Here is a 22091-nt window from a genome sequence, read left to right as displayed (position 1 = left end):
TCAAAGATTTAGGACTGTTGAGCAGTTAGAATCCTATAGTGGGCAACAATGGGACAGCATTCCTCTCCCAAAACTCCTGCAACTGGTTTCCTCAGTTCCCATAGATTTAAAGAGTGTTAAAAGAAGAGGGGATGCTGAACCATGGTAAACCTAGCCCTAATCCTATTTTTTTTTTTTTTTTTGAGACCTGTTGCTGCCATCAATTTCGAAATTACATTCTCCCCCCAAAAATGGTACATCTCGGTTTCCATAGTTGTGTCGGCAGCTGGATGGATGTGCGAGCAGGGAAGACAATTCTCAGGATCGGCACTGGAGCTTCAAGGAGACACGTCCTACAGCATGCTGTGCTTGGCCACACACCCCTCGGTTTATATATTTGATATGTTTTCGATTTTCTATTGTGAATAAAATGTGGGTTTATGAGATATATAAATCATTACATTCTGTTTTATGTAGATCTTAAATGGTGTCCCAACTTTTTTGGAATTGAGGTTGTACCTAGTCAGTATTAACACGGATATGACTGTTTCACCTTGTGCCTTGACAAGCTTGATACATAGCAGATTTTTGCAGGTACCAAAACTCATTTCCAGGCTAGTTTGGTGGCTGTATTTTACTGTCCCTAGGGCTATTTTCACATGGGGGGGCTTTACTGTTGTTTTAGCACTGCTTTTCGGCAGCTAGTGTGGCGCTTTTAACCCCCTGCTAGCGGCCGAAAAAGGGTTTAAAGCGCCAATGCCGACGCGTTTTGCAGGCGGGTCGGCAGCGCTGGCCATTGATTTCAATGGCAGTGGCGTTTTAGGAGCGGTGTATTCACCGCTCCCGCAATGCCCCAGATAAGCTGCTTCCAGGACTTTTTTTTCCCATCCTGCAAGCGCACTATTCCAGTGTGAAAGCACTCAGGTTTTCACACTGGGGCTGCAGGGGAGGCGTTATTTTTATCCCAAAAGTCTGTGAAATTAGTGTGCTTCTCTGATAAAAAAAAAATGCCCTCCACCGGTCAAACTATGCGCTCACCTCCCAAGGGAGACCCTGTTAGGGGTCTGAACTCGCCTTTCCCTTAGGGATAAAGATCCAGTGGTCTGCACCTTCCGTGGTGACCTTTGGACTCTTGTTCTTCAGATGGTATGCCTCATTCACATATTGTCCTAATGAATAGGAAAAAAAATCACCGGTGCATGCAGTTGGCTCGCTTGGTACACATTTGGGGTGTGGGATACCCTTCTGGTCACTTTGATATCCGCAACTACTCGACCCAGTGTTCACCTGTAGCTGGCTGTTAGCTTCCTGGTAATGCAACATGTCACAGGCTCTGCCCCGACATGTTTAGTCACTGATCACGTGACTTTCAAGAAGTAAGAGTCGTGTGTCATTGCTACTGTATTTATAGTCTGTACAAACCAATTGAACCACGTACACATGAGCATGGGGAATCGCTGGTTTCTGGTGCCCATTTTTATTGTGGATCACTGGCTACAGGAGGTTATACTCCACTCCAGCAGCCATTTTATTGGTGTCCAGATTACACATTATGACTTCTAGTTATATCAATAATACTGGAACATGGCTTAATGCTAAGCACCAGGAATGGGATATGCTGGCTACTATATAGGGGTGTATCAACCCTAATACTTGCACTTAGATGGCCAAAATTAAAAAAATAAATACAATCTGATAAAATGGAACTAGACTACAAAAATTAAACTCTCAATATAGTGTATTAATCAAACCTCTCAGATAACTTTTAATTAAAATGGTAGGTAGTGCCAACAGCAATACATACCCCTAACTTGCAGTAAACAGGATGGTTAATAATGGACTGGAACCTAATCTACATACTAAACCCGCTCATATAATGAGCATAAAAGGGGGCTCTAGAGCAGAGGGTTAAGTTGTTAAACCCACAAACTTAAAGGTAAGTTTACCTTTACAGAAAAATCTGTAAGCTGAACTTACACCGGACCCCCTCCACATCGACCCAGTGTATTTTCATGTATTTCTTTTTCTAAATCCAGGAAGGCTATTTTGTGTGGGCTGGTATGCCATATGAGCTTGATGCCTTTATCATTTTGGTTTAATTTGTGTTTTAAACTCTTCCAGGCTGGTCAGATCACCCTCCCAGATGCAAACTATGTTGTCAATAAAGCCACAGTACGTTTTGAGCTCTGGAGGCCTGTGCTGGAAAACCTATTCAGTATCCCACATATCCATAAATTTGACACTGGGGGAAAACTTGACCCTATAACAATTACCTTTATAGTGTTACTAATAATATGGAAAAGTTTCCCCAGTGGGGCTTTAAAGCAGCAATATAAAAGGGTCAAACATTTTTTTAAATGATATTTAGAGTTGTTTATTTGAAAAATTTGATATCATGGTATAGTTAAATACAATATAAAATCAGGTCCAATAATATAATACATGTTCCACTATGCAATAAACAAACACAATTGTGCACATCGTTACATTACATAATGCAATATGGTGTGTGACCCCCGACGCGTTTCGACCTGTGTACGGTCTCTTCAGGGTGACAATTGGCTCTAAAAAAAATTACATATATTCAGAATTAAAGAAGCATGCCGTCATACATCACATTGAATAAGCCATAGTGGTATATTTACCGCTCAAGAGTGGAATGAGTGTTCTTATAACCAGAAATGGTAGGAGCCTTTGAAAAATCCGGAGGGCTTGGAGGCTGCCCCCACCTCCCTAGGAGAGAAGAGCCCACCCGAGGGGCTTGCAAGGAGCCACACTGTAAACGCCTTCTGAGGGATGGAGGAGCCCACACCTGCAACAAATACCCAATGATAGCCATTTGTTAATTAGGAAAAATTGAATGAGTTAACTCATAGCATATCCGCCAGTGTCATTTTTACTATAAATTTTTATAAATGTATACTGTCATGGCCAAAATTGTTGGCACCCCAGGAATTTTTCCAGAAAATAAAGTATTTCTCACAGAAAAGTATTGCAGTAACACGTTTTGCTATACACATGTTTATTCCCTTTGTGTGTATTGGAACAAAACAAAAAAAGGGAGGAAAAAAAGCAAATTGGACATAATGTCACACAAAATTCCAAAAATGGGCTGGTCAAAATCTTTGGCACCCTTTTAAAATTGTGGATAAATAAGATTGTTTCAAGCATGTGATGCTCCTTTAAACTCACCTGGGGCAAGTAACAGGTGTGGGCAATATAAAAAATCACACCTGAAAGCAGATAGAGAAGTTCACTTAGTCTTTGCATTGTGTGTCTGTGTGCCACACTAAGCACGTACCACAGAAAGAGGAGAAGAGAACTGTCTGAGGACTTGAGAACCAAAATTGTGGAAAAATATCAACAATCTCAAGGTTACAAGTCCATTTCCAGAAATCTAGATTTGCCTTTGTCCACAGTGCGCAACATTATCAAGAAGTTTGCAACTCATGGCACTGTAGCTAATCTCTCTGGGCGTGGACGGGAGAGAAAAATTGATGAAAGGTTGCAAGCTAGGATAGTCTGGATGGTGGATAAGCAGCCCCAAACAAGTTCCAAAGAAACTCAAGCTGTCCTGCAGGCTCAGGGAGCATCAGTGTCAGCGTGAACTATCCGTCGACATTTAAATTAAATGAAATGCTATGGCAGGAGACCCAGGAGGACCCCACTGGTGACAGACATAAAAAAGCAAGACTACAGTTTGCCAAAATGAACTTGAGTAAGCCAAAATCCTTCTGGGAAAACGTCTTGTGGACAGATGAGACCAAGATAGAGCTTTTTGGTAAAGCACATCATTCTACTGTTTACCAAAAATGGAATGAGGCCTACAAAGAAAAGCACACAGTCCCTACAGTGAAATATGGCGGAGGTTCAATTATGTTTTGGGGTTGTTTTGCTGCCTCTGGCACTGGGTACCTTGAATGTGTGCAAGGCATCATGAAATCTGAGGATTACCAAAGGATTTTGGGTCGTACTGTAGAGCCCAGTGTCAGAAAGCTGGGTTTGCGTCTGAGATCTTGGGTCTTCCAGCAGGACAATGACCCCAAACATACGTCAAAAAGCACCCAGAAATGGATGGCAACAAAGCGCTGGAGAGTTCTAAAGTGGCCAGCAATGAGTCCAAATCTAAATCTCATTGAACACCTGTGGAGAGATCTTACAATTGCTGTTGGGAAAAGGCGCCCTTCCAATAAGTGAGACCTGGAGCAGTTTGCAAAGGAAGAGTGGTGCAAAATTCCGGGTAAGAGGTGTAAGAAGCTTATTGATGGTTATTAGAAGCGACTGATTTCAGTTATTTTTTTCCAAAGGGTGTGCAACCAAATATTAAGTTAAGGGTGCCAAGAATTTTGACCAGCCCATTTTTGGAGTTTTGTGTGACATTCTGTCCAATTTGCTTTTTTTCCTCCCTTTTTTTGTTTTGTTCCAATACACAGAAAGGGAATAAACATGTGTATAGCAAAACATGTGTTACTGCAATACTTTTCTGTGAGAAATACTTGATTTTCTGGAAAAATGTCTGGAGTGCCAACAATTTCGGCCATGACTGTATATAAAGACTGACGGCAAATATGAGTTGTCAATGTATAAATTTATCACGGTATCATTTACGTCCCATAGAGATGACTAACCAATATTAAACAATAATTAAAACAATATGGTAATGTAGGAAGTGTGTTTGTAATCCATTAGTGGTAATATTGAATAGTAATGTATATGAATCTTATTTAGTACAGTTATTACGAAAAAGTGCAATGTGAGTGTAAAAGACTGACAATTGGCACAGTCAAAGCGTGCACTGTGTGCTGAATAATAATATAAAGTAAATAATTCATTAAGTAATTAAAAATATTAGGAAAATTCATAAAGTGCATAGTGTCTGCCAACTGCAGACAGCACTGCATCCTCCCTCTCTTGGCATCAGAGTCTCCACCTTTCTTGCATAACTGCAGTCAGGTCCTCAATAACAAACAAGCCCTATAAGCCTAAACAACCTACAAGTCTATACAAACTACACCACTGTATAAGGTAAACTACACTATTATACAAACTATATTACTGTATAAGGTATACTACACCACTAGACACATAATTTCACACATTTGGTTTGTATTTATTTTTTAGCTGCTGTTTCTTTTTTCACATCACGCCAGCATTTAGTTGGCGAACACTATCCACTTACACTATGCGATTACAAACACATTTCCTACATTATTATATTACCATATTGTATTATTATTTAATATTGGTTAGTTATCTCTATGGGATGTAAATGATACCGTGATGAATTTATACATAACTCATATTTGCCGTCAGTCTTTATATATACATTTAGAAACCTTTATAGTAAAAATGACACTCTGCCGTATATGCTATGTGTTAACTCATTACATTTTTCCTAATTAACAAATGGCTATCATTGGGTATTTGTTGCAGGCGAGGGCATTTACAGTGTGGCTCCTTGCAAGCCCCTTGGGGTGGGCTCTTCTCTCCTGGGGAGGTGGGGGCGGCCTCTAGGCCCTCCGGATTCTTCAACGGCTCCTACCATTTCTGGTTATAAGAACACTCATTCCATTCTTGAGCGGTAAATATACCACTATGGCTTATTTAATGTGATGTATGACAACATGCTTCTTTAATTCTGAATATATGTAATATTTTTTAGAGCCGATTGTCCCCCTGAAGAAGACCGTACACAGGTTGAAACGCTTTGGTGCTCGCACACCATATAGCATTATGTAATGTAACAATGTGCACAATTGTGTTTGTTTATTGCATTGTGGAACATGTATTGTATTATCGGACCAGATTTTATGTTGTGTATATATTGTATTTAACTACACCATGATATGCGACATTTTTCAAATAAACAACTCTCTAAATATTTATTTATTTTACCCTGTTATATTGCTGTTTTAAAGCCCCACTGGGGAAACTTTTCCATATTATCCGTTCTCTGGGTGTGCAGCTCTTTCATCTCTTCCATATATGTCTTTCCTATATTATAGTCTGTATATGCAGTAAAGCATGCCTGTTACTCTGTGTAACCTAAGGGGTTAATCTTCTGCATTGTATAAATAAGGCTGTTTCATCCTGGCTTCTCTAATCCTCCTCCTTCCACTAACTCCAAAAAATAACCTTATAACAGTCTATGGATTCAGGCTGCAAATGCTCAGTTTGTGAATTGCTAGAATTTTTTTTATTTTTTTGAGAGAGTGCATGTGATCCACACAGGGCCAATCATAATAGCAGAATTGTGGGAGAAATTAAAAATTATCCTACAAGCTTTCAGCACACACTGATAGAAGTCACAAGACTGCTCTAACTGCCGATGAGAAAATCGATTTAGCAGTTTACATTTAATAAAACTATTGCATCTCCATGTTGTGTACTGTGGGAGACCAGAAATGGTGAATTCAGGTTCTGGGTTTAGTAACGCTTTTAATTTTGTTTAACCACTTCAGCCCCGGAAAGATTTACCCCCTTGATGACCAGGCCATTTTTTGGGATACGCCACTGCGTCGTTTTAACTGACAATTGTGCAGTCATGCAACGTTGTACACAAAAATCTATCCTGGTGAATCATAGTACACATCAAAATTCACACTCAGACAGGGTTTGTGTCTCCGTACTGTCCCATTGCACATTAGCATACTCTAGAGAATAGATGTGCACACAGCTAGTGGCTACCCAGCCAGGATCACACAACCCTACAGATAAGGGAGTCTCCATCCATATCGGCAGTCATAAGGTCGTCTCCATTTTTGCCGGTCCTTGTGGGTTTCGATGTCCATTTGGCAGGAGTGCTTTATGCCCTACCGATTCTATCTCGTACATCAAATTAAAATTTTACCACGGTGAACCATATATCACTGGTGGTATGGGGACATGCACACACTCCCCAACTATTCTAATGTTTGATGGGACAGTACGGATACACAAACCGTACCTAAGTGTGAATTCTGATGTGTACTATGATTCACCAGAGATAGTCATTCTATAATAATACAACTTGTTCTAAATCAGCCCCTGAAGAAGGAATTAAATATTTAGGCATATATTCTGAAACCTGTTGGGACTTGTGTACATGCACTTCGTTTGGCCTCCCACTATGAGATCAATCGTGTTCCAGAACCTAGCTGTTTTATATCTATATAGCATGACTATCCATTTATTGGATCTATTTTGCTTTTAGAATAACCCAATTTTGTGTATAAATTGTTTATTTACATGTTTTTGTAATTAATAAATTTTTCATTACTTTTTTATATACACCTACTACTTCTTTACCTGGTTTTTATCCTTTGCCCATAAAATCAAGGGGCACCTCCTCTGTTTTTTCTCTGTATTTTGGCATGTGGCTTAGGTCTCGGGTCTTATGTCCAATATCTATAGGCGGCTCCCCATTATCTTTTCTTTATTTCTAAAAATAGCCACTGATTACTGTATAAATGTCACTGGCAAGGAAGGGGTTAAGTGTTTCCTAGGGAGGGGTTTCTAACTGGGGGGATGGAGTGGACTCACAGGGAGTAGAGAGAGAACGCTGTTCCTGATCACTAGAAAAAGCAGATCTCTCTGTACTTCCCTGACAGAACGGGAATCTGTTTACATTGACAGATCCCCGTTCTGGCTCTGAGGAGTGATCGTGGGTCGCTGGCGGACATCGCAGCCGCCGGCCACACACATCGGCTCCGGTGCCCCTAATGGCTCATTAAGCGGCTGACGTACACCTACGGCAATTTGCTCAGCCGTGCCAACTTGCCACAGTATGACGGCGGCTGGTCAGCAAGAAGCTAAAGTACCTATCTCCATACCAGATGTAGTTATGGTTAAGGTTTTTGTCTGGTCAGAGTTGAGGGAAAGATGGATGGTGCTAAATACAGGGATATTCTTGAGGAAAACCGGTACCACTCTGTGTGTGATTTGAGGCTAGGATGGAGGTTCACCTTCCAGCAGGACATTGACCCCAAACACACTGCTAAAGCAACACTTGAGTGGTTTAAGGGGAAACATGTAAATGTGTTGGAATGGCCTAGTTAAAGCCCAGATCTCAATCTAATAGAAAATCTGTGGTCAGCTTCAAAGATTGCTGTTCACAAGCGCAAACCATCCAACTTGAACGAGCTGGAGCAGTTTTGCAAGGAGGAATGGGCAAAAATCCCAGTGGTAAGATGTGGCAAGCTCATAGACTTATTCAAAGCGACTTGGAGCTGTGATGGCCACAAAAGGTGGCTCAACAAAGTATTGACTTTAGGGTGGTGAATAGTTATGCACATTGACTTTTTCTGTTATTTTGTTCTGTTTGTTTGCTTCACAGTAAAAAAAATCTTCAAAGTTGTGGGCATGTTCTGTAAATGAAATGATGCAAATCCTCAAACAATCCATGTTAATTCCAGGTTGTGAGGCAACAAAACACGAAAAATGTCAAGGGGGTGAATACTTATGCAAGGCACGGTGTAATGCACTGTATAAGTGTTTACTGAAGTAGATGCTTCTAAATACTTTTTTTTTTTTTAGATCTTCAGGCCGGTCATCTGATTCCCGGCTGCTCTACTACACCGATCCCTGGGCTACAGCAAGAGGGACGGAGCTCTCCCTCTGATGTCAGTCGGGAGGTCACGTGACCGCCGTGCTGGCTGCTCAGCCTCTCCTGCTGTAGCCTGGGGATCAGAGTAGCAGAGCAACCTTGAGTCACGTGACCAGCCTGAAGAGCTTAAAAAAAAATCGCTGGATAAAGGAGAGGGTAAGGCTGTGAAATTTGTTAAATTTAAATGTGCTATGAATATCAGTAGGAGGGGGGTGGAGACCACTCACACACGGAGCCGACAGGCAGGGACTGAGGAGAGCTGTGGCTGAGGGAGGCACGTAAACTGACCATGGTGTCAGGGCTCAGCAGCCTTGATAAACCGTGGTCAGTTTGCAGGGGAGAGTAGAAACTGTCAGGATCAGCCAGGTTTTTTTTTTTTTTTTTTTACAGTTCAGAGAGGGGCAGGTCAGACAGCACAAGCGTTATGTTGTTAACCTGCTATAAGGGAACAGGATCCCTTTTTTTTTTTTTTTTTTTTTTTTTTTTTTTAAAGAATGCTTTCAGAAATGGAGGTGTTAATACAGTTTAAGCAGAAAAATGGAAGGTAAAGGAACAGAGAAATCCAAATCAATATTTGGTGTGACCACTCTAACGGCATCAGTTCTTCTTTTACTGAAATTTTATTAAAGTTTTCCAGTATAACAAAAGAAATAAAGCAATACAAAACCTAAATGTGCACTGTAAAATAGCAGTACACATTGTACAAAGTTTACTCCCCAAGAACAAAGTAAGAGCGACAACAGTCTGCTACTGTAATGGAATATAGGAAATACAAAACTTCCGTAGCATCAATTTATGAGTGAGATGGTCATCAGAGAACAACTTCAGGATCATGTGTGCACAAAAAGGTACTAAAACAGGAACAGCATCCATCCAGACTATCAAGGCAATCTCTTGCAGTCAAAACCACAGATGTGTCCACGATTCCATTACACATATGAAAGAAATGGTTGTGGGGGCTGGCCAAAACAAAAAAAAAAAACAATTTAGGCGGCCTTGGCCTACCCTTTTCAACTGGAGCCTACATGAGCAGTGAGAGGGAAGCGCATAGGGGCAAAGAAGAAGACAGAAATAGAAAGAGCAGAAGGGAGGGAAGAAAAAGGGGGATGGGTACCCCAGGTTATTTTTTAACCACTTCAATGCCAGGCACTTTCGCCCCTTCCTGCCCAGGACAATTTTGAGCTTTCAGTGCTGTCGCACTTTGACAATTGCGCGGTCATACAACACTGTGCCCAAACTAAATTTTTATCATTTTCTTCCCACAAATAGAGCTTTCTTTTGGTGGTATTTGATCACCTCTGCAGTTTTTATTTTTTGCTAAACAAACTAAAAAAGACCGATATTTTTGGAAAAAAAAGTTTTTCTCCGTTTGTTATAAAATTTTGTTTTCTCCTTCACTGATGGGAACTGATGAGGCGGCACTGATATGTAGAATTGATGGGCACTGACAGGCGACACTGATGGGCAGCACTGATTAGGCAGGTACTGACAGGTGTTAATGCTGGGCACTGATTGGCACTGTGATGGACACTGGCACTGTGGTGGGCAGTGGCAATGGGTTATGATGGGGCACTGACTGGGCACCGATTGGCAGCTTATGGGTACATTTGATGGGGGTTGTGCTGATAATCAGTGGGCTGATTATCAGCACAGACACCCCCCCCCCCCCCGACAGGGAGAGCCGCCGATCGGCTCTTCCTGTCAGCGTGAATCGAGGAATGCCGTTTACCGGCAATTCCTGGTTCACGCGATAATCAGCTGTGATTGGTCACAGCTGATCACGTGGTAAGAAGCCTCCTGTCAGAGGCTTCTTATCATGATCGAAGATGCGGCGTGTCATCATATCCATATAATGGCTTCCGAAATTGCTCAGACTTGGGCGATATGAAACGCATATGGTGGACATGTCCTAAAGTCAGGAGGTTATGGATTAGGGTGTACACACTGGTCGATACTGTTTTCTACGTGAATCTACGAAGAGACCCATGGGAGGCACTTTTACATAACCCTATCGCAGATGCTACCCACCGGGAATGTACTCTAAATCACTCATATATTTATTTATGGCAACATAAGTATTCGTGTGAACTGACACCTCACGGTGAGCAGAGAATGGATGGCGGTGAGGCCCTTTTGTCTCCACCTTTGAAAGCTTTGAGGATTCTCAATCCCAGGAGGCAACGGAGGACCGTTAAGCAGAAGTGAAAGAGGCAGATATGGGGGGAGGCTATCAAGCAGGTAGAGTATTTAATAGAGTCCCAGACCGAGAGTGTGGGCCAAAATTGGGTACTGGGTTATACTCCATCTCCAGGTAAATGCACACTGTTAGACCAAAGGTCTTTAGACAGAAAGTGATCCCCTATATAACCCCTCCCACACAGGAAGCACTTGAGTTTTTTTTTTTTAATTTACCAGTGTCTGCAAGGTGGATGGCATAGTTTGAGCTCTCTGAGCTCCAGGTCTCTAGTCCCACAAATGGTTCTTAAATTAATCAAGGGATTGACCGATCTGATCCATTTGACACAGGCTTTATATGCTTAGATAAATGGTACCCGAGCCTTGCAATGACAAGATCCTGCAAGGTTTTGCCTGTAATGCGGCCTCCGGGCGCTGGACCCTGCAAAGTGGAATCCTGGACACTACAGCGCTAAAGCATTCCTGCAGGGTGCTGTACAGGTCCAAGGTAGTGGACCCCAAACATGAAAGGGGTACCCAGTCCTTTAAGGTCCTCAAGTGACAGGAACCCGCAGCGAAGGGTGAAGATTGGGCTCTTAGTTTCTAAGCTGCCCTGCGCCTGAACCGATAAGTGAAACCCCTTTATTTTGTTATTGTGGGGTGTCCCAGTGATTGTAACCATCAGTCAAGCTAGCTAGAGGCTGGACACCTGTGTGCCGTGACCATACTGGGGAGTTTTGGGCTAGCTGTGGGTGTTTGCCAAATGTACCTTTTTTTTTTTGCTTGTGTCTGGCTGTCTTTTACCTGTATGATGGCGCAGGACGGTGCACCATTTCGCCTTGGTTCACCATGGCGCACGTGCTTTCGCAAGATTGCCTCAGCAGTTTGGTGACCAGGGCGCACGTCCATTCGCAAAAGCGCCGCTGGACTTAGCAGTTTGTTTGACGGCCATGGCACATGTGGCTTTTATCGCTAAATACATGAATACAGCCATGCCATTCAGGACCACATGCGTGTGCCTATAGTCAACGCTGCTGCTTCACCCTTTTATCACCAAGGATGAACTATCCTCGGCTCTTGCCGGGTTAGTACACAGGATTGCTGGCATGATTGCTTGAAAGACCCTGTTGACAATAAATTGGAGTCATTTTATTAAAGGCTTCCTTTTCTTTGGCCAGTTCATCTATTCAGCCAGCTGTTGCAGCAATTGGTATCTGCCAGTCCATAACGGATCAGGTCAAATGGCCTGATTGGCCTAACCAGAAGGACGATCTGCCTGAAAGTAAGACCGATATTTCTCGAGCGCTGTGTTTTCCTGTAGACACCTTTTTAAAGGATTAAATACAGCAGGTTTCTCGTTTTGGCTCTCTTGTCTTTACATATGTGCAGATTCTTGTGGCTTAAGAACTGGTCAGCCGAGCTACCTTGTAAAATGTTATTGGCAGGTTTCCCTTTTCATAGGAAACATTTATTTGGTGATCACTTGGTGAAATATATCCAAAAAGATTTCCTCAGGGAAGAGTTCTCTACTTTGTGTGAAGAAAAGCACCAGATGTCCCTAGTTTAAAACTTACAGACTGCTTCCTCCAGTGTCTCAGCGTCAAGGCGGTTTTGCCACCAACAGGGCGTTGGGGCCAGGGGCAAGCAGCAGGGCCAGGGCAAGAAGAAGCCTTGGGTCCAAAATTCTTCTAAACCTAACACCAAGCCCTCCTTTTGAGGGGACGCCCCCCACTCCATTGAATGGGGGGAAGGCTGTTGCATTTTGCCGACATTTGGAGAACAATAATTCAGGACGAGTGGATCACCTCAATTATATCTTGCGGTTACAAGCTGGAGTTGCAGGGGTTCATCCCCCAGAAGTTCTTAAGATCCAGCGTTCCCTCGGATCCTCCAAAAAAAAAAAGTGTTGCTTTTAGGCACTACATCATCTAGTGCATCAAGCAGTGATTGTAGAGATTCCAGTATCCAAAAGGGGCACAGGGTTTTGCTTAAACCTGTTTATGGTGCAGAAACCAAACGGGGACACAAGGCCCATTTTGGACCTAAGATCCCTGAACAAGTATCTACTGATTCAGTTCTTTCGGATAGTCTGTCCGCTCAGTAGTAGCCTCACTCCAGAGGGGAGACTTTCTAGCCTCCATCGATATAAAAGACATGTATTTGCATGTACCTATCTTTCATCCTCATCAGAGGTTCTTACGTTTTGCATTAAAGGAACATCATTTTCAGTTTGTGGCTCTACCCTTCGGGCTTGCTACAGCTCCCTGGGTGTTCACAAAGGTCCTAGCACCAGTACTGGGTCTTTTAAGGGCCCGAGGGATCCTAGTGCATGGGTATCTGGGCGACCTCTTGCTCAGGTCGCTCATTACAGGCTCTAGAACAGAGCATAACATGCACAGTGCGGTATTTAAAAAGCTTAGGCTGGATCATAAATACCGAAAAGTCAGCCTTGAAACCAGCTCAAAGTCTAAAGTATTTAGGTCTGATCCTAGATACGGTTCAAGCAAGAATGTTCTTGCCACCTGTAAGGATCTGTGCCCTGAAGGTTCAGGTACGTCAGATAAGGGGCACCAGACAACCCTCCATTCGGCTCTGTATGAGCCTTCTAAGGAGGATGGTATCCTCCTTTGAGGCAGTGCCCTATGCCCTGTTCCCATTCCAGGCCTTTACAACAAAACATCTTGTTGGCCTGGAACAGAAGAGGACAAGCCCTGGATTATCTAATGTGCTTATCTCCTTGGGCACTCTTAAGCCTAAACTGGTGGTTGCAGGATCTGAACCTGCGAAGGGGAAAATCCTTTCTCCCGGTAAATTGGAGTGTAATGACCAAAGATGTGAGTCTCTCAGGCTGGGAAGGGACCCTAGAAGGGCTCACAGCTCAGGGGAAATGGTCAGGGACAGAACAGATCCTGCCCGTCAACGTCCTAGAATTACGGGAAGTATGTTTGGCCCTATGGTCTTGGATGGAGTTTCAGGACTGCCCTATCAGGGTTCAGTCCGACAATGCCACTGCAGTGGCCTATATAAACCACCAAGGCAGTACCAGGTGTCTTTCAGCTCTGAAGGAGGTGAACCACATACTAGCCTGGGCAGAGGGACATGTGCCGATTTTATATCGGCAATCCATATCCCGGGAGTAGAGAACTGGAAGGCAGATTATCTCAGCTGCCAGCAGATCTGCCCGGGGGAAGGGTCCCTACACCCAGGGGTGTTCCAGGAAATTTGCCAACGTTGGGGATGGCCAGAGGTTGACCTACTGGCATCCAGGTTCAACAACAAGCTACAACAATTTGTGTCCCGAACAAGGGATCCTCTGGCAGTCAGAGCAGATGCTCTGATAGTTCCATGGAGCCAGTACTACCTGGTTTATGCTTTCCCTCCGATCCCTCTCCTTCCACGTTTGTTGCGCAGGATTCAGAAAGAGGGGGTTCCAGTCATTCTGGTGGCACCAGCCTGGCCCAGAAGGCCCTGCTTCCTGGAATTTGTGAGACTGACAATAGACTGGTCATGGACGCTTCCACAACGCCCTGATCTACTGTCTCAAGGTCCTATATTCCACCCCAATTTACAGTCTCTAAATTTGATGGCATGGCTATTGAAGCCAGGGTGCTGAAGGACCATGGCATCTCGGTACCAGTAGTGTCTACCCTAGTGAATGCTAGAAAAACTGTCACTAGGAAAATTTATCATTAGGTCTGGAAGAATTTTTATATTGCTTGGTGTGAAGCCAGAAAATGGCATCCTCGAAAATACGTGATTGGGAGAATTCTCTCTCTTCTACAGTCAGCTGTGAAAATCACTTTGGCTTTGAGTACAATCGGAGGTCAAGTTTCAGCTATATCTGTATTCTTCCAAAGGCCTTTAGCCTCCCATTCACTGATCCGAACTTTTTATGCAGGGGTTATCTCGCTTGCCTCCCCCCCATTAGGTCACCTATGTGTCTGTGGGACTTGAACTTGGTGCTGTCTTTGTTACAGAAGCAACCATTTGAACCAATTAAGTAAATTCCATTAGACTTGCTGTCACGCAAGCTAGCCTTCCTGATGGCCATCACCTCGGCTAGAAGCGTGTCGGAGTTGACGTCCCTTTCGTGCAGGGAACCATACTTGGTCCTTCACCACGACAGGATCGTGTTACGACCTGTTCCATCCTTTTTGCCAAAAGTGGTGTCGGCTTTTCATTTAAATCTGGACATTATTTGCCCTTTTTTCGCTCAGCCTCGCTCGGCGGAAGAGAGACAACTGCACTCATTGGACGTTGTCTGGGCAGTCGAGGTTTATTTGTCTAAATCTGCGGAGATCCGAGGATCAGACTCCTTTTTTTTATTTTACCAAAAGGACCCAAGAAAGGCAAAGCAGCTTCCAAGGCTTCCATTGCCAATTGGGTCTGTCAATTGGTCATTCAGGCCTACGGTCTGAAACGTAAAGCTTCTCCCTTTAGGGTGAGAGCTCATTCTGCCAGGGGTGTAGGAAAGTCCTGGGCTTTTTGCTATCAGGTATCCGTGGCTCAGATTTGTAAGGCTGCTAACTGGTTTTCAGTGCATACGTTGACAAAGTTATCAAGTGGATGTTCGAGCAGCCGAGGGTTCAGCTTTCATATAAGTTCTGATGGTTATTGTTTGGCAGGTAGTGTCTCCCTCCCCTCAAGGCTTATGCTCTGGGATGTCCCAGTAGGTAATGAATATTAGCATGACTCTGTCTCCCATGATGTATGAGAAAGAAAATACAAATTTTTCATCATACTTACCTGTAAAATAATTTTCTTTGAGTAAATCATGGGACACAGAGATCCCTCCTCTCTTTTTTGAGGATTCAGTGCTTGCTACAAAACTGAAGTTTTTCCTGTGTGGGAGGGGTTATATAGGGGATCACTTTTTGTCTAAAGACCTTTGGTCTACCAGTGTCCCTTCACCTGGAGATGGAGTATAACCCAGTAGGTAATGAATACTAGCCTCACTCTGTGTCCCCTGATATACTCAAAGAAAAGGATTTTACAGGTAAGTATGACAAAAAAAAAAATCCTTTTTTTTTTTTTTTTTTTTTTTTGCAACAGCCAGATATTTTACATTTTGACTTATCAGTCCAGAGCACTAGCTGCAATTTGTCTACACTCGAGTTGTCGCTTAGCCTTGTTATCATATCCTATGCATAAAAACTTAGTAACTGGGGTGCATAAAAAGGGCAGCAGGTGCTCTGGGCTGATAAAAATTTAGCAGGACCATATAAAAATATAGTTTGTGAAGACTGATTTGTGAGTTAAACTTTATTTAAATGTATTGTTTTTATCCTTCATTATATGTTGGTGAGCCAAGTCGCAGGTTTCTTGCGTGTAAGGGTTTCTGTTCACCTTTTTGTGTCCTTATTTGAAGTTTTTTACTGTTTAATATATAACCGTTGCAGTGGAAGCATTTTGTGATAAAGAAATCCTGTGCTGGTGAGATCTAACAGTCTAAAGCATACTTTTGCTTATCATTAACCCCAACCCCCCACCTTCCCCATATTTAACATTGTCTTTGTTGCTGTACCATATCATTCTACACTGAATGCTAAAAAAAAAAAAAAAAACTATTTACAGGTGTGGAAATGTGTGACATCAGTAGGCCAGTCACCAACCACCAGTGCTTTCACTTGAGGCAGGGTCTAATGGACTTTTGTAAGCAGGGGCAATGGAAAGGTGAGTATTTGGTGCTAGGTAGGGACTAATTAGCTTATCAAAGATTCCCTTTAGGCTGCTTTCACACTGGGACGTCGGCGGTAAAGTGCCGCTATTTTTAGCGGCACTTTACCATCATTTTTGCGGAGGTTTTCGGCCGCTAGAGGGGGCACTTTTAACCCCTGCTGGTGGCCGAAAAAGAGTATTGATGGGCAGGATACACCGCTCCAAAGATGCTGCTTGCAGGAGTTTTTTTTAACGTCCTGCCAGCACATCACCTCAGTGTGAAAGCACTCAGGCTTTCACACTGAGACTGCAGGGAAGCCATTTTTCAGGCTCTTTACAGGCGCTATTTTTAGCCCAAAAATGCCTCAGTGTGAAAGGGGTCTGAAGTAAACGTGTGGTAAAGCAAAAATTTATATGTAACCAAAATATCACTTTCAGGCAGACTGTGGCCCTTCAATTATTACACCCTTGTTTTGATTTGATGTATAAATTTTGATTGTTCCCATCGTATGCATAACAAACACGTTTTTTTAGATTTTTTTTTTTTTTTTTTTTATCCCTTTAGCTTTGAGATAAAGCAAAAACTTAAGTCTGCAAAGAAGAAAGAAAAGAAAGCAAAGAAGAGAAAGATTGATGAGGAGCAGGAAAAGAAAAAGCAAACACAAGTTGTGGAATCTCAGGCACAGGTAATTGCTTTCAGGAGATTGTCACCTGGGTTTACATTCTGTCAGAAATATAGGTGTTTTTACACCTACATTTTCACTGTGTTTATTAAAATTGGTAACCTGTCTATAGCTTGTAGGTGATTGGCATCCAGTTCTGTACTTTTTCTTGGCATGTGAAGACAATCTATAGACTTCATTTTGGTACCAAAAATGTTTTTAACCACTTCAGTCCCGGAAGGATTTACCCCCTTCCTGAGCAGAGCACTTTTTACAATTTGGCACAGCGTCGTTTTAACTGCTAATTGCGCGGTCATGCAATGCTGTACCCAAACAAAATTTGCGTCCTTTTCTTCGCACAAATAGAGCTTTCTTTTGATGGTATTTGATCACTTCTGCGTTTTTTTTTTTTAATTTTTTGCGCTATAAACGGAAAAAAGACCAAAAATTTTGAAAAAAAAATTATATTTTCTACTTTTTGTTTTAAAAAAAAAAAAATCCAATAAACTCAATTTTAGTCATACATTTAGGCCAAAATGTATTCGGCCACATGTCTTTGGTAAAAAAAAAATGTCAATAAGCATATATTTATTGGTTTGCGCAGAAATTATAGCGTCTACAAACTAGGGTACATTTTCTGGAATTTACACAGCTTTTAGTTTGATTTAGTTTCATTTCTTGAGGTGCTAAAATGGCAGGGCAGTACAAACCCCCCCCAAATGACCCCATTTTGGAAAGTAGACAGCCCAAGGAAATTGCTGAGAGGCATGTTGAGCCCATTGAATATTAATTTTTTTTTTTGTCCCAAGTGATTGAATAATGACAAAAAAAAAAATTACAAAAAGTTGTCACTAAATGATATATTGCTCACACAGGCCATGGGCATATGTGGAATTGTACCCCAAAATACATTTAGCTGCTTCTCCTGAGTATAGGGATATCACATGTGTGGGACTTTTTGGGAGCCTAGCCGCGTACGGGGCCCCGAAAACCAAGCACCGCCTTCAGGATTCCTAGGGGCGTAAATTTTTGATTTCACTCCTCACTACCTATCAGTTTTGAAGGCCATAAAATGCCAAGATGGCACCCCCCCCCCCCCCCCCAAAATGACCCCATTTTGGAAGGTAGACACCCCAAGATATTTTCTGAGAGGCATGGTGAGTATTTGGCAGTTCTCATTTGTTTTTGAAAATGAAGAAAGACCAGAAGAAAAACATTTTTGTTTTTTTCTTTTTTCAATTTTCAAAACTGTGACAAAAAGTGAGGTCTGCAAAATACTCATTATACCTCTCAGCAAATAGCTTGGGGTGTCTACTTTCCAAAATAGGGTCATTTGGAGGGGGGGGGGGGTTTGTGCCACCTGGGCATTCCATGACCTCCGAAACTGTGATAGGCAGTGAGAGTGAAATCAAAAATTTACGCCCTTAGAAAGCCTGAAGGCGGTGCTTGGTTTTCGGGGTCCCATATGCGGCTAGGCTCCCAAAAAGTCTCACATGTGGTATCCCCGTACTCAGGAGAAGCAACAGAATGTATTTTGGGGTGTAATTTCACATATTCCCATGGCATGTTTGAGTAATATATCATTTAGTGACAGCTTTGTGCAATGTGCAAAAAAAAAAAAAAAAAGTGTCTCTTTCCCGCAACTTGTGTCACAATATAAAACATTCCATGGACACGACATGCCTCTCAGCAAATAGCTTGGGGTGTCTACTTTCCAAAATGGGGTAATTTGGGGGGGGGGGGGTTGAACTGTCCTGGCATTTTATGCACAACATTTAGAAGCTTATGTCACACATCACCCACTCTTCTAACCACTTGAAGACAAAGCCCTTTCTGACACTTTTTGTTTACATGAATAAAATATTTTTTTTGCAAGAAAATTACTTTGAATCCCCAAACATTATATATATTTTTTAAAGCAAATGCCCTACAGATTAAAATGTTGGGTGTTTCATTTTTTTTTTTCACACAGTATTTGCGCAGCGATTTTTCAAACGCATTTTTTTGGGAAAAAACACACTTTTTTAAATTTTAATGCACTAAAACACACTATATTGCCCAAATGTTTGATTAAAATAAAAAAGATGATCTTAGGCCGAGTACATGGCTACCATACATGACATGCTTTAAAATTGCGCACAAACGTGCAATGGCGACAAACTAAATACATTTTTAAAAGCCTTTACAGGTTACCACTTTAGATTTACAGAGGAGGTCTACTGCTAAAATTACTGCCCTTGATCTGACCTTCGCGGTGATACCTCACATGCATGGTGCAATTGCTGTTTACATTTGACGCCAGATCGACGCTTGCGTTTGCCTTTGCGCGAGAGCAGGGGGGGACAGGGGTGTTTTTTATTATTATTTTTTTTTTTTAATTATTATTTTTTTTTTTAATCATTTGTATTGTTATCTCAGGGAATGTAAATATCCCCTATGATAGCAATAGGTAGTGACAGGTACTCTTTTTTTTGAAAAAATTGGGGTCTATTAGACCCTAGATCTCTCCTCTGCCCTCAAAGCATCTGACCACACCAAGATCGATGTGATAAAATGCTTTCCCAATTTCCCAATGGCGCTGTTTACATCCGGCGAAATCTAAGTCATGAAATGCTCGTAGCTTCCGGTTTCTTAGGCCATAGAGATGTTTGGAGCCATTCTGGTCTCTGATCAGCTCTATGGTCAGCTGGCTGAATCACCGGCTGCATTCTCAGGTTCCCTGTTGGGACAGGAGAGCCAGAGAAAAACATGGAATACGGTGGGGGGGCATTCCCTCCCACTGCTTGTAAAAGCAGTCTAGAGGCTAATTAGTCGCTAGGATTGCTTTTACATAAAAGTCGACCGCTGGCTGACAAGAATGATAGTGACTCAGTTAAATTGATGATAGGCAACTCCTATCCTCATATTGATTAGTGGTTCCAAATTAATAACAACTACTGCAGTAGGGAACAGACACAAAAGATACGCTCAGCATCTTTCCAAATAACTGTTCTGCTTTATTATGACGCAATTGAAGGTTTTTATGCACATGATTATGTAGGTATCACATTAATATTACAATTGTATGTTTATGGTAACAAGGGGCGTTACATAGGCAGGCTTATTCTAATCAGGACTCGAAAGAATGTAAACATTTACTGAAAACATTATTAGTGCTGTGTGCACAGTGAGGGCAGAGTGCAATACATACAAAATACAATACAATTATATACAGAAGGTACAAATTTCCATTACAGTCTCCCTTCTTTTGATCAATATTTTGATCACTAACCACACCTGCTATAACCTTTAACCTGGAACCTCCACAGGCTTAGGTGGAGGTAGTCCTGGCCAAAGAAGCAAAAAAAAAAAAACTCCATTGTGGAGAAAATAATAGCTGAGCAACGTTTTTCATTACCAAATGACTTTTCATTGTGGAAAAACAAATGATTGATAAGACATATTTACAGAGTACTGGCTGTACACTCCTGTGGCCAGAATGGCCTTCTAGCTGAATTGTGGGCACGCTGACTTATCAGCATATGTAAACACAGACAATTCTACATAAAATGGAAGACGTACCAAAGACAAATATGACTTCAACATGGGTGAACTACTTTTCAAATATATATATCCCTTACAACTAAAGTAATTGAATCAAAAAGTACCCTAGACTGTGATCACAAGAGGGAAACAAATCACACTCAGAGATTTCTTTAATTTAGTCATTTTTGCAGTGTCTGGTGTGGATCCAGGTGACTTTTTCTTCACGTTTTGCAAAAACTGTACATGAAATAGATGCTGTATTGAGTCTCCAAACTTTTCCTTATATATAAATGTCTCTTAACAATCCACAAGTCACCTGGCTTTAGTTTTAGATCCTTCCAAACTTTTAGGATCTGGAATTGGGGAGAAAACACATAAATGAGTTTGTCAAAAACCTTAAAAGATCAGCAACATTCTCTGTGAGATCCGAATGGAGGACTTCAGCTGCTGAGACAAAATATAAGCAAGTGAGTAACACACTCCCAAACAAAATCCCATAGGGAGAGAGTCCAACATCCCCCTTAGGGGCTTCATAAAATATAAGAAAACATTCAGGCAAAAGTTTTCTAGTTTCTTACTCTACTTTTTCCGCTACATTGTACACAGTAGGGGGTGTAAAAATAAAACCTCAAAACTTCTAGTAAGGACTCTGCTATAAAAATGATTTCCTCTGTTACTCTCTGTACTCCCTGGCACTCTGTACTTACAAACTACTTCTGATAACACTTTTTACTGTGGCCTTTGCAGTAGCATTTGCCACTGGACATCCAAAAAACATGTCCATACAGACAAAATGCATACTCGTAAGATCCTAACTTGGGCATCTGGATATATCTTTTTTGTAATCTCTGGAAGGGATGTTCAGCTTTTGGTAACAGGTAAAACAAGAAGTGGTATGTTATAAAAACAACTGTGGAGAACCCTGGCTCTATCCCACGCTCATTTACTAAGGCAGCAATAGCTGCTTGTGACTGATGAAATGGTCCATGTGTCAAGCTCGAGGGAAAAGAGTGGCTGGCAGACATAAATGATCACCTTTCCCAAAGTCCTGTTTCATAAGAAGTTGCCCCCTGTGGACCACTTGTTGTTCTCGTTCTGGGGTCCTTAAAGTTTAATTATTATTCCCAGCTATACTGGGCCAGAACTAGGGTGGAATCTGTGAGTTGCACAGACCCATCAAGTGTCCAGGGCTGTAATTGCAGCATCCTTAGTGCATCCTGGTCTGCTTCCATGTGTGAAAGTTAATATGGCTACCTCAGCAAGAACCTGGAAGGCTGAAAACAGCCAATCAAATTAACTTGGCATGCTTGATTGGTTTACCTGCCGAAGTAAAAACAAACTTCTGGCCCTTCGAATGGAACCAAAAGCTCTCTATATCTCGACTATCTATATAAATATACATTCTTTTTATAGCTCACAGGCTTTGCTAAAACATGGAGCTCTGCTTCTGGAGCTGGGGAAAAAGGAACCAATGACTTTGAATACAGAGTATCCTTCTGGGTGATAAA

General features: G+C 42.0%; 1 protein-coding gene across 1 annotated transcript in view; it reads left to right on the top strand.

The window, feature by feature from the left end:
- The window catches only part of RTF1 (RTF1 homolog, Paf1/RNA polymerase II complex component), a 497066-nt gene that overhangs the window by 105132 nt on the left and 369843 nt on the right, over positions 1-22091 (top strand). The window contains exon 5 of the mRNA XM_073608860.1: positions 16962-17082. Coding sequence (XP_073464961.1) covers positions 16962-17082 — 121 coding nt within the window. The remainder of the gene's footprint in view (positions 1-16961; positions 17083-22091) is intronic.

This window comes from Aquarana catesbeiana, linkage group LG13, assembly GCF_042186555.1.
Source record: "Aquarana catesbeiana isolate 2022-GZ linkage group LG13, ASM4218655v1, whole genome shotgun sequence".
In the NCBI taxonomy this organism is placed as follows: Eukaryota; Metazoa; Chordata; class Amphibia; order Anura; family Ranidae; genus Aquarana; species Aquarana catesbeiana.
Note: the sequence above shows the minus strand (reverse complement) of the source record. Positions and strands in the feature narration are given on the sequence as shown.